The sequence below is a fragment of the Trachymyrmex cornetzi genome, unplaced genomic scaffold (assembly GCF_001594075.2).
Source record: "Trachymyrmex cornetzi isolate Tcor2-1 unplaced genomic scaffold, Tcor1.1 scaffold296, whole genome shotgun sequence".
NCBI classification, from domain to species: domain Eukaryota; kingdom Metazoa; phylum Arthropoda; class Insecta; order Hymenoptera; family Formicidae; genus Trachymyrmex; species Trachymyrmex cornetzi.
Window position 1 is genome coordinate 18,842 of NW_017297648.1, and position 12,786 is coordinate 31,627.

The 12,786-nt window shown below is 34.6% G+C and overlaps 3 protein-coding genes across 11 annotated transcripts in view; 1 reads left to right on the forward strand and 2 right to left on the reverse strand.

Moving 5' to 3' along the window:
• The window catches only part of Cyp304a1 (Probable cytochrome P450 304a1), a 9,284-nt gene extending 7,522 nt beyond the window's left edge, over positions 1–1,762 (reverse strand). The window contains exons 1-2 of the mRNA XM_018509292.1: positions 1,569–1,762; positions 583–834 (exon numbers count right to left, since the gene is read on the reverse strand). Of these exons, the coding sequence (XP_018364794.1) occupies positions 583–834; positions 1,569–1,659 (343 nt within the window). The 5' untranslated portion in view covers positions 1,660–1,762. The remainder of the gene's footprint in view (positions 1–582; positions 835–1,568) is intronic.
• A 923-nt stretch (positions 1,763–2,685) lies between these two features.
• Positions 2,686–7,325, reverse strand: LOC108762325 (TELO2-interacting protein 2). 2 transcript variants are annotated; one of them, XM_018509274.1, is made up of 6 exons: positions 7,048–7,325; positions 6,150–6,889; positions 4,976–5,104; positions 3,445–3,606; positions 3,172–3,378; positions 2,686–3,083 (listed from the first exon to the last, which is right to left on the reverse strand). In XM_018509274.1, the coding sequence occupies exons 2-6, from the start codon at positions 6,693–6,695 to the stop codon at positions 2,811–2,813; spliced, it is 1,317 nt and encodes a 438-aa protein (XP_018364776.1). In that variant the 5' UTR covers positions 6,696–6,889; positions 7,048–7,325; the 3' UTR covers positions 2,686–2,810. The 2 variants fall into 2 exon arrangements, with proteins under 2 accessions (XP_018364776.1, XP_018364777.1); XM_018509275.1 differs by having other exon boundaries at positions 7,014–7,325.
• A 358-nt stretch (positions 7,326–7,683) lies between these two features.
• On the forward strand, positions 7,684–10,874 carry Abi (tyrosine kinase Abl). Of its 8 annotated transcripts, none has more exons than XM_018509272.1 (5): positions 7,684–7,749; positions 8,281–8,949; positions 9,368–9,691; positions 9,829–10,080; positions 10,240–10,874. In XM_018509272.1, exons 2-5 carry the CDS (start codon positions 8,334–8,336, stop codon positions 10,401–10,403), a joined length of 1,356 nt encoding a protein of 451 aa, XP_018364774.1. In that variant the 5' UTR covers positions 7,684–7,749; positions 8,281–8,333; the 3' UTR covers positions 10,404–10,874. The 8 variants fall into 8 exon arrangements, with proteins under 8 accessions (XP_018364774.1, XP_018364775.1, XP_018364768.1 ...); XM_018509273.1 differs by having other exon boundaries at positions 7,685–7,749; positions 8,284–8,949; XM_018509266.1 differs by having other exon boundaries at positions 7,686–7,808.
• Positions 10,875–12,786: the final 1,912 nt, after the last annotated feature.

A 12,786-nucleotide genomic window follows, 5' to 3' on the forward strand; every position in this document is an offset into this window, starting at 1 on the left:
GTTGAGCGTCCAAAATAATCATTAATTGAGTGTTACCTTGAGTGTATTTTTTCAGTGTTTATTGAAGTGTAAACACTCAAATTTTAAGAGTTTTTTTCGTAAGGGCTATCTCTCTTTATTGTCGATCACACGTAAATATTACTTAAACACGGATCGCGCTGTCTATTATTTACCTCTTTGTTTTCAATTAATTTTATTTCAGATAAGATTAAGCACCGATAACTTTTGGACTTTCAACACAATCAATTTGAATCCGCAAATTAAATTAGAAAAACTGTAAAGAACTTATTGCGAAAAATATTATCTCAGCCAGGATTCGAAGCTGGGACTAATTTCGAAGGGTACAATATGTTCTTTACAGTTTTTCTAATTTAACTTAGGAGGGGGGGATCAGCGTTTCAGATTGTGTTGAAAGTTCGAAAGTTTATCAATCTTATCTGATGTATTCATATGTACGGTCATTCTATAGCGTTTCAGATTGATTGTGTTGAAAGTTCGAAAGTTTATCAATCTTATCTGATGTATTCATATGTACGGTCATTCTAAAGTCTTAATAGTACACATAATTATATTTTTCATTACCTAATTCCTTTCCGAAAGCTCGATCCTTTAAATACTGCGCTGTAGTAATTCGGCCATCAAATTCCTCTCTTGAAAGTACTTCTTTTATGCTTTTGTAATCGTTCACTATTATTATAAAATTATCACCCATGTAGCAACTGATAATCTTTGACTTTAATTTCTTCACATAATAATCGATAGTTAAATATGGAAATTTGTAGTTTCCCCATAACAACATCCAGTAAGATCCTCCTATCGGAATTCTGATAATGCCTATCTCAAATATAAGTTCCAACATTAAGATCTATTATAAATAATTTAGAATTTGACGTCACATTTACTTATATTTGACGTCAAAGATAAGAGTATAAAGAAATAAAATATGATAAAACTATTTTTAAATTAGAGAGACTGTAGATTAAGTATATCTGTGGATATAGACAGGATTTCTGACAAGAAATTAATATGAAAACGTTTCCTTCCGATTTTTATAAGTTTTTAATATGTTATAAAATAAGGGACACGTATTTTTTTATACATGCTGTATGCACTTTTGGAAGGTGATACACCTCTTTAAAGAAAATCAGTTATTTTTTTCTAAGCGAATATCGTCAAAAAGGATGAAAAAAAATTTTTATCATTAATATAAATGGTAAATCTTGAAATTATTCTACTTTTATTAAAGAAATGTTTTTTTCCATTTCTTATAGTTTCGACGATGTTCGCTTCGAAAAAAAAACTAATTGATTGGGTGTTTTACTTGCTAAAAGTATATGAGCATGTATAAAAAATATATGTATCACTTATTTTCTGGACTACATATTAAAAACTTACCAAAATTGAAGGACGTTTTCCTGTGTTTCTTCGTAAAAAAAGAGAAGTTAGAGAAAATATTTAATGGCTAATAATAAAAGTGTATCGTGATTTGATATTCTATAACGGAGATTGAAAAAAATAAAAATTAACACTAGTTTATAATATTTTATACAATTCAAATTTTATTTTACCTGGAGGTGTATTAGGCGGTTTATCATAAGCAAACTTGTATAGTTTATATACCACAAGAAGCATAAATATCACGATTAAGAATGACGACATGATTTGAACAGATCAAACAGTAGATATCAAATGAACGCTTCACGAAACGAACGAAATTTTATAAATCTCGTCAGTTTGCGTAATCAACAGATACAGAGATATAAATTGCTACGATGAAAGAGAGAAAGATATAATTGACGTCACAATCTAATGTTTTTCCTCCAACACCAAGTACTATTAAATTATGCAATTTAAGAATAATAAATCCATAAAATAATAAATAAAATTCCTAAGGTAATTTTCTCCCTATAGCAATTAAAGACGTAATTGTCTATAATTAGAAAATAACATTTGCACTTTGACTAAGGCGTATCTTTTAACCTACGATCTTACTTGTGCTAAAAAAACAGAAATAATGATTAAATGTTTAATTAAAAAAAAAAGCGAACATAATCCTAACATAATATAACAACGATGATTAAAGAAAGATAAATCTAACGTGATGATTTGTTGTATATATCGTAACGTCAATGAAATAAATGCTGTATAGTTCTGAAAAACAAGTATGATGAAATTAAATTGTATAATTTAAGCTTTTTATTGTGAGCTTTTGAAAAATATTTGATTTATCTAAAAACAAACATAGGATAAAATCGTAATATTAGATACAGTAACAATAAAAAAAAATTTCACAGAAAAAGGAATCGGCTTTTTCTATTTATCAGAATTATCTTCCACGTGCACTTTTAAATTATTTTATCAACCGTATTCACTAAATAGTCGGTCAATTGGGATTTACAAATAGATCGATTCTTTTACTTTCCATTCTTCAAATTTAAAAGAAAATCTATTGAGTTTTCTAAGTTGTATGAAGAGAATTGCTAGCCTCTATATGTAACTTCTTCAGCTATTACACAATAATTATTCAACAATTTATTTTATTATTAGTCACAAATTATATCATCAATCCATCAATCAAAAAGTTGTATACGCAATCTCGTAGATACGATTTTTTTGCAATCGCATATATATATATACAGGGTGGGGAAAAAGTATGGAAAAATATCTAAGTACCTAATACGTTTCACTTTTATCTCTGAACTAGAAGTTTGCACGAGAATATAATATTTCTATCAACGCATTTTTTCCACACACATTATATAGAATACACTGTATATACAAATACGTGCGACTGTCGCACATTTCATAAATTATTCGAAATATTTAATATCACCACCCTGGCATACGACCAGCAAACTACTGTTGAGCACCGAACGCATTCGATCGTCATTAATTACCGTATAGCCTACATTCGGTGATAGCTGGTACAACATGCAAATGCAATCTTCCAGATTTTGCATGATAGCTCGATCGAACACCGGTGTCTCCGTCAGATCAAAATGCAACTTCAAGAATACAGTATAAAGTGGGGCACAATGTGCAGCTACTCGCAGACGAAACATCAAGAGGAACGTCTTTGCCATCTAAATATAAAGAAAATATAAACTGAAATTAATATCTGTTTTATTTATTTTATATTGTATGGCGTATTATGATATTTTAAGATTATACCTCCAATGTCGCCTTTAACGTCCTTAAATCTGTGTGATGTTCGCAGTACTCGGTAAGTATGCGAATGAGCGCTCCACACCATTTGGCACAGCCTATATTTGTAATGAGTTGAGGTAAACTCAACATATATACATGCCGTAATTCAATATTCTGTTCAAATTCCATGTTCTCTATCAAAGTTGAGAGAACTTCATCACGTGTTGTCCACTGCAAAAGAAAATTATAATTTCAAGACTGAATACTGATTTCTGATAATCTTGTGAGTAGCATTACCTCAAATAGATTTATAGTATTATCCCAATGTTCCATAGTAGCTAAAAGACTGGCCATACAGGAATACAAAGGAATAATGTATTTTGCTTCCTTTTGATGAGTTAAAAGTTGCAAGGCGTGATAAATCAGTTTAGCATAGCCAGAATCTATCAGTCCTTTTTTCTAAAATATGTGTTAAGTGAATACATATATTAGGTATATATAAAATATAGTATATTAAATCCGTATAACAAATCAAACTAACCAAGACTCCTCATAAATCAAAGAATTGGAAAGAATAAGGACACTAGGAGTCAGGCGCAGAAGACGTCGCGTAAATAATACACTTATGAAGCGTGAAATTTCTTTATTCACTAAATGCGCTTACATGTTTCGGCTCACTTTTGAGCCTTCTTCAGGGACAACATAAACTAACATATATAAACTGTGAATAAAAGTTATCCTGTCATAGTGAGCTCCCCTACATCGAGAATTTAAATGTCGGAATTAAAACCAAAAATAAAGAAAAAGGAAAAAGAAAAAAAGAAAAGAAATTAGAAAATATCGAAAAATAGTATATAGAGAACTAATTTATCAAACAACTTTAAGATTATAATTAATTATCCAGTAAATATAAGGACTCTCACCATGCTCACAGAGCACCATATCGCAAACATTACTATAAAAATAATAATTCAAGAACCGGCTCCTGCTAATGTCAGCCAGTCAGTATCGGACAGTGAGTCATTTTTGGTTTTTTAGCTAGTAATTTTCTGAGATAACAAATGGAAAAATGTAACATTAAACCGTCAATCAATTCCAAGAAAAAGAACGTTGGAAAGTAATCGATAAACACGTCAATAACTAATTACTGCGTACGAGCAACACTGACTGACTATGTTGTTTGTACGCAGTAATGAGTCTTTCTGGCGTGTTTATCGATTACTTTCCAACTTTTTCTTGGAATTGATTAACACTTTAATGTTACATTTTTTCATTTGTTATCTCGAAAAATTACTAGCTAAAAAACAAAAAATGACTCACTATGTTTAATATTGACTGGCCAACATTAGCAGGAGGTTCTTGAATTATTTTTATAGTAATGTTTGCGATATGGTGCTGTGAACATGGTGAGCGTCCTTATTTGCTGGATAATTAATTATAATCTTAAAGTTGTTTGATAAATTAGTTTCCCATATACTATTTTTCGATATTTCCTAATTATTTTTCTATTTTTCTTTTTCCTTTTTCTTTCACTCTTTTTGGTTTTAATTCCGACATTTAAATTCTCGATGTAGGGGAGCTCACCATGACAGAATAACTTTTATTCACTGTTTATATATATGTTAGTTTATGTTATCTCTGAGGAAGGCTCAAAAGTGAGCCAAAACATGTAAGCACGTTTAGTGCATAAAGAAGTTTCACGCTTCATAGGTGTATTATTTGCGCAACGTCTTCTGCACCTGACTCCTAGTGTCTTTATTCTTTCCAATTCCTTGATAGTATATTAAGATACACTATATGTGCGTGAGAATAAATTATATATATATACCATATAAGAATGCTGAATAATCTGATAAATACATTCCAGGCCTATTAATACATTATCGGGAAAATAGTCATCAAGAATAATTAATGCAGTTGGCAAGACATCTCCGATATAATTAAATAAAACTGGTTTCTGTAAAAGAAAAAAAATATATATATAATCAAAATTATATGTATACATATATTAATTACATATAAACAAAATAGGATGTTTAGTGTTGTAACAGAATTTCCTTTTCAAGATATTTTTATTCAAAATTCCAGATAAGAGACTAGAAAACCTTTTAATGCTACTTTGAAATAAATTAGATTGCAAGCAATACAAAATAAACTATACATTAAAAATTGGCAAAAAACAGGAATTCCATGAGACTGAGATTACATTTTTTTACAATTGAAACAGTGACCAATAAAACCAATAAAACAATATAAGAAAAATTCGTCACAGTATAAAGCTGTTCAATATTTTCTTTTTTATTGTTATCTTCATTTTTTTAAGATTTATATTTTTAATAAGAGTACTCTCTAAATCTGAACCAGTGGATAATCACTGATTATCAGTGCCAAGTATGCCACTGGTAATCAGTGAGTGAAATGTGAAATTCCTAACTTAGCTAACCTTTATTATGTGATATAATTAATCTTATTTTAGTGCATAAATTCAATGAAAATAGTATTAGAAAATAACATATAAATATCAATATTTTAGGATATATAATGCTCGAACCTTCTTTTTTTTTAATTGAACTTCACTGATTATCCAGTGCCAAATACGTCACTGGATGATTAGTGAATAATGGCATACTTGGCACTGATATCAGTGATTATCCACTGATTCGGATTTAGAGAGTATACATGAATATATGGATATGTATATATATAAATATGTGTATATCATACTTATTAAATAATTATCAATATTTTGCATTTTTTTGCATCAAGGAAAAACGATTAAAGAAACAATTTTCAAAAAAATGACAGAATTTAAATTTAAAAATAAAATTCCAAAAATTCTTCCGACTCTCGATAAAATTTCATAAAAATCCTTTATTTTTAAAGGTAAAAAAATCTGAAAATTCCAGATCTTCATCCATCTTTCAATAACTATAAACTATATAATTAATAAACTGTATAATATAGTAATAAACTGTATAAGATCTAAATAAAACTGGACTTACTTCTGTCTCTTGCAAAAACCATCTATAACATGCTACTGCTGATGGATAAGTTTTCCAGGTATCTTTTAATAATTTAGGTCTTAACATCAGCAACAAGTTACGCAAATTCTCATTCTCTGACAAAAATTGGGAAATACTTTGGCAGACGTACAGGTCACAGAAACTAGCAAGTAATTCTTTGGAAATAGAAACACACTCAGCTGTGTTCCAAATATTCTTTTCGCTATGTTCTCCAATGAGCAGCAATAGATTCATACCAAACGTTCTAACCATCCCTGTGGCATTGCTCAGCTGAAAGTGTCTCTCCCTGGAAATTCTTCTGCTAGAAATATGTAGTAGCATAGACCTGACGTTATGCAAGTTTCTTTCTACAACGAGCCTATATTCTCTAAAATCTTTCTCCTCACACGGACGCTCTACCCCGACTGTTCTTTGCGGTACAAAACTCTTCTGAATCAAGTCTACGCATGGTGTCCACGAGGAATTATCCTCGAAGAAATCACCCCTAATTTTCAGAGCCTCCAGCTCTTTCAGCAGATTGTCCATTCTTGCGGATATCAAAACCAATCAAGTGATATGTCCTCGCACTTCCGTAAGTCAATCTCTCTAGGCTTTTTTTAAGCGGATATTATTTTGTGGGCCACTTTTCAGAACAATCGACTGCCTCGACCATTTGGAGACCATTCTGCCAGGCAAGACTCAAAACCCTCGAGCTGCTGTTGGTTGCCAAGTTGGCTGATCTGCAAACAGTGGGTGGACCATCTTAAATTCCATGACGATCGATTACAACGCAGATTCCGCGAGAACGATTCGCTGACTAGGGGAATCGCGACGATCTCGGCATGAGGGTGCGTTGCCGCGTACCCGTTGTCGGAAGAATCGTTATTAAGACTGCAACCTGCAACCGGCTCAGATGTCCTGGATGTCCGTCGATCGGTCGCCCACGGCGAATGCAATGCGATGAAGTTAGAGCGGACGTGGACGCAGAACACGAGCGGACGGACACGATTGCCGCACCGGACTCGAACTGCGAACCGGAGACACTCACAGGTGCACAGGAGAATCCATATCTTCTGTAAAATCACGTAAAACACCTACAGTGCACTGAAATGCGCAGCGTTCAGACATCGAGCCGAAATCATGATGTATTTATGATATAAGTGGCGTTACGTTTGTAATTCGCACGATATCTCGCGAGCGTCGCAATCGATTCATTCAGTCACGCCGCGATACATCCAGTCACGTGACCGCGGTCCTCGTTCGAGATCCGCCAATCACCGCAGCGATCTTGTAGAAATTCACGCGTTAAAATTTAGTTTTAATTTAGAATATAACATTAATTTTTTGAATCACGACAAATATACATTTAGATATCGCCGTCGATCCGGAAAAAACCCGCAGATTGCAGTTGCAAAAAAAAAACGGACTCGACGATATCGATTGTATCGCGACTGTGCGATGCATCGCAGCGACTCGATTGTGCATCACTGCACATACTGTATGTACATCGCTCGCGCGCGCACGTGTCGCGGCCATTTTATACTGTTTCATACAGTTTCATATCTCCGTACGCTCTTTTTACATGAATTTCGGGAGCTCGGTAATTATGAATTAATGAGGCTGCTAGTAGCTGGTAGTTGCAAATAATGGCTGAGTACCGTTAGTTGATTTTCTACTTTTTTTTAATCTCTAGATCGTTGTTACGCACCGTCGTCGCGTCAATTGGGAACACTTCGTACTGATCAGGCGGTGTTGTGTACGTGTGCGTGCGTGCGTGCATGTATCGGTCTGTCCATCTTGTTTCCTATTTCCCTTCAGACGCCGCCCCTGTCATAATCTAATTTTCTACCCTCTCGACTATCTCTTGCTTCGTGAACAAGGTGCCAAGTTCTCATTGTTGGAAATTAACATATCTTCCATCTCGAAAACGATTGCAGTGATCCTACTTTACGGGAATAGAGCAACTGTCGGGAGCTATAAAACCGTCATTGAATATACTTTCGGCTTCGTGATCGCTTTACTTTATATTTTATTCTTGTAACATATTGTGCTTTACGAGACTAATTTAATTTTTACTTATGGTGTTCTTCCACGTGTAATATTTGTATCTTTTTTTTCTCTTGCCTTTAAGAAGGATCAGGATCTTATTGCGTATCGTCAGGAGTGGGTAGTGATTCCGAAGTCATGGCAGAATTAGCGGCACTCCTGCGACATGAGATTCCTGAGGGTAGGAACAATCTGGCCGACAGCCACACGAATCTGGAGAGAGTGGCAGAATATTGCGAAGCCAATTATTTCCAAGCAGAAAACAAGAGGATTGCACTGGAGGAAACAAAGAATTATACCACACAGTCCTTAGCCAGCGTTGCATATCAAATAAACACACTGGCGTACAATTTTCTTCAACTGCTGGACCTGCAGACGTCCCAGCTTGCTGAGATGGAAAGCCAAATGAATCACATCGCACAGACAGTCATGATTCACAAAGAAAAGGTGGCAAGAAGGGAAATAGGCGTCTTGACGGCCAACAAGATGACGACTCGCCAGTATAAAATCATCGCTCCTGCCAATCCTGAGAAACCGATTAAGTATGTCAGAAAGAGCATTGATTACACAATCCTAGATGAAATTGGACATGGTGTACGTAGCTGCGGTACGCCGCGAAGCAAACAGAGAGGAGGTAGTCAAGGCAGCGTTCAGAGTTTAGGAGCTACTTCCACAGGTTCTGGATTAGGTGCTGCGATGGTAGGACCCGCTCCTACTACCAAACCACCCACACCACCTCAAACAGTGAGAACTGGTAAGAATTGTACATATACAAATATATATAATATACATACAGAATGTTTGGCAGTTGTTGCTACAAACAGAAAAATTTTTCTTATCCCCACATCATTTACAGAGAACAATCTGTAGTTATATAAAAACATTCTGTATGCACAGGGTGTCCCAGGAATGCTCTGGGACACCCTACGTAAGCGCTAAGAATTGTACGAGTGCTACACAAACTTGTAAAGGTGTACTTTTTCAGTTGCGGTTATAAAAAAATTAAAATCATTTCGCTAACGCAAAGGTATTTACTGCTTCTTGCTTGCATGTGTGTCTTTTCTTTCTTTTGGCTTCTAAATGTTACACTATTCTATCTGTCACATTTGATGTTACATGTAGTAATCTTATTAATACATTGAATAATGATCCGCAACATTCTTTGTGTATAGGAACATTGAGTAAAGGATCGCGCGAATATAGGACTCCGCCAGCGGTAGCCCCACCTCAAGTTCCTAGCCACTACGCGCCCAACTATCCGCTCGGCCATCCCAGGCGAGATCGCCCGGGATATAGCACTCTACCATTGCATGCTCATAACACGTCCCACACGAGTCATAATACCAATCATAACGCGCATGCCAATACCATCAATCAACACACTATGCCGCAAGTGGGAACGGTTCATCCCTTGCAGAATCATCCTCAAACGCCACCTCCAGCACCGCCCAGCGTTACCGCGGGTTATGTGCAGGAGCAGCATAACAGTATGCCTCGTAAGTAACAATATTATAATTAATAATGATATTGATAATGAAGCTGTATTCATACTATAAATAATAAAGATATACTCATTTTAATGTTTGATCTCATGATTTGTTGTGAGATACTGATACTTTTTTTGCCATCTCAGCTCCACCTTCGCCTTTGGTTGGGCTAGGCGATATGTCTGAATATACCGGCCATCACACCTTGCCGCACAGATTATCGCATCAAATTAGCCGTGGTAGCGGTGCAAATAGTCCACCTTTACCACCGCCACCACCACCAGAGCAAGAGGAACATCCGCAATTTGGCAGACCAACCCCATCTGGTGCTATAATGCCAATCGTGCCGGATGAGGAAGATCTGCCCGGATGGGTGCCAAAGAATTATATCGAGAAAGGTAGAATCTCAGAATTAGTTTTGTCTGTTGTATTGTTAAACATTTAATAAATTAATTGATGTGTAAAATGGATAATATAATAAGATATATATTATATATTATATATTATATATAATATTAGTAACACAATATATAATAATGTAAAAATTTCAATTGCAGTGGTGGCTATTTATGATTATTACGCAGATAAAGAAGACGAGCTAAGCTTTCAAGAGAGTTCTGTGATCTACGTGCTCAAGAAAAATGATGACGGATGGTGGGAGGGGGTAATGGACGGTATAACTGGATTGTTCCCAGGAAATTACGTCGAACCATGCGTATAACTACATGCAATAATTGGCTATATCAAAATAACTAACGGAAGACTGCAATTTTTAAGCATTTATCATACATGTACATATTATTAATCGCATTTATATTAATCACTAATATCTCGATTGTAAATGAAAATTATTCTTTATCTCACTTTTCGTTCAAATTTGTATAATCATAAGATTATACAAAAAATGATCGAGGCTCATAAACACAAAAGACATGATTTTTGTCTTATAGATATTATTTTATAATTTATTGATAAATAAAAAGTCTAAGCCATGTATTATAACAGTAATGTGAGTGATAGCGTATATACGTGCGTTAATCAACAATAATCTGCAAGGGATGCAGTGGACGGTGCACAGATCGAAATGTCACAAACTTTCTTCATATATCATTATAGATTTTACATTCTCTATTTAGAACTCAGATAACATTTATATTGCATAAGATATCTAAAAGACTTTTATATATCATGTCTAAAAAAATGTTTAAAAATGTCTTTTAGATATCTTGTGCAACAGGCATGTTATTTGGAAATATTCCTTTTTAATTTTAGCCTAATCTACAATGTATTTTTATTTTCTGTTTTTTACTTTTTACGTCTTGCCTTTTTTCCTCTTTGCGACTGTTTTGATCAACAACCAATGGGCGCCTTCAGCGGATTCAACAGTTGAATTGCTGCTATTGATGTATTCTTCTAAGTCTAAAATTCTGATTGGATGAGCTAAAAGAATACACCAATAACAGTGAGCGCTCACTCAACTGTTGAGTCCGTTGAATGCGCCCAATGATAAGGTATTTCTTGTTCCTTTCGAAATTTGTTTGAACAACTTTTATCTATTTAGGACACAACCAGAAAATAAAAATATAGGAGGCAGAAAGCAAAGAGATAAAAAACAGTAACAGAAAACAAGAATCCGTTAATAAATCAAACTAATCAAGACTCCTTACAAATCAAAGAATTGGAAAGAGTAAGGGCACTAGGAGACGGGCGCAGAAGACGTCGCGCAAATAATACACTTATAAAGAATGAAACTTCTTTATTCATACATGTTTTGACTCATTTTTGAGCCTTCCTCAAAGCAAACACACATTAACATATATAAAGTAAAAGTTATCCTGTCATGGTGAGCTCCCGTACATCGAGAATTTCAATGCCAGAATTAAATAAAAAGAAAGAAAAGAAAATGAAAAAGAAGGGAAATATTAAAAATGTCAAATTAAAGAATATAGAAACTAATTGATCAAAAAACTTTAATAATATAATTAATTATCCCGAAAATAGGGACGCTCACCACAATTACAAGGTACCGTATCGCAAACATTATCATGAATAATTCAAGAACCGATTCCTGATATGTTGGCCAGTCGGTATCAGACACAGTGAGTCACTTTTTAGTTATTAGCTAGTACTAATGAAAATTGTAAAGTGATAAAAAAAAAAATTTCGTCCGAAGGACTTATTACTGTGTACGAGCGACACCGACTGACAAGACGTGACAACAACTCGAGCTTTTGTAGTTTATCTATAATCGGAAGGTAGGCCTTCGAAAGCCCCTCCATATCCGTCTGCAGGTTGAGTCCATGTGTTTTTCTTCTGATGAATATCATCTCCGAAATCAGTCTCTTCCTGTAGTGAGGTTCCTCGTCCAATATTGCAACGCTGTCCCAGTAAAAATCATGTCCCTCTTGCAACCGATGTTCCGTTATAACATTACGAGCAGACGTGTTCCATTGGATGTGATTCTTATGTTCCGTGATTCTTGACTTCAGTTGTTTACACGTCTGTTCCACATAACTCGCGTCGCAGCTCTTGCACGAAATCTTATAAACAACCTCCGACTTCTTATCACGCGGTAAGGGGTCCTTATGCATGCTAATAAATTCTTGCAATTTATTAACACTATAAAATGACACCCTCATATGTTCGCTATTCAATCTATTAAATTTCTCAGTAATACCACGAACGAAAGGGACAGTGAACCACGAAGGCTGTACTACATCAACGCTATTACCACTAACAACCCTCTTCCTATTACTAGCCATAATATTCTTCAAACGGTTGTTAATATTCTCAAATATATAAAACTCAAAGGATAATCATAATTCTCTAACAATACTTTAATTACAAAACACAAATTATCAAAATGGAATTTAGGATTCGAAAGCAAAATCACCCTATCAACTAATCCCGCGATTGTACCTATTTTTGAGAAACCGCGTGCTGTGATCAAAAGTTCAAATATCTACCTGAAAAGGTTGGCTTCGTGGTTCACTGTCCCTTTCGTTCGTGGTATTACTGAGAAATTTAATAGATTGAATAGCGAGCATATGAGGGTGTCATTTTATAGTGTTAATAAATTGCGAGAATTTATTAGGATGCATAAG

Coding starts and splice junctions, on each gene's coding strand:
- LOC108762325 (XM_018509274.1), bottom strand. CDS start 6,695: ATGGACAATCTGCTGAAAGAGCTGGAGGCTCTGAAAATTAGGGGTGAT. Junction 5,105..6,149: donor GGTTTTTGCAAGAGACAGAA/GTAAGTCCAGTT, acceptor TTTCTTTTACAG/AAACCAGTTTTATTTAATTA. Junction 3,607..4,975: donor TTATTCAGCATTCTTATATG/GTATATATATAT, acceptor CACATATTTTAG/AAAAAAGGACTGATAGATTC.
- Abi (XM_018509266.1), top strand. Junction 8,950..9,367: donor ACCTCAAACAGTGAGAACTG/GTAAGAATTGTA, acceptor CTTTGTGTATAG/GAACATTGAGTAAAGGATCG. Junction 10,081..10,239: donor AAAGAATTATATCGAGAAAG/GTAGAATCTCAG, acceptor TTTCAATTGCAG/TGGTGGCTATTTATGATTAT.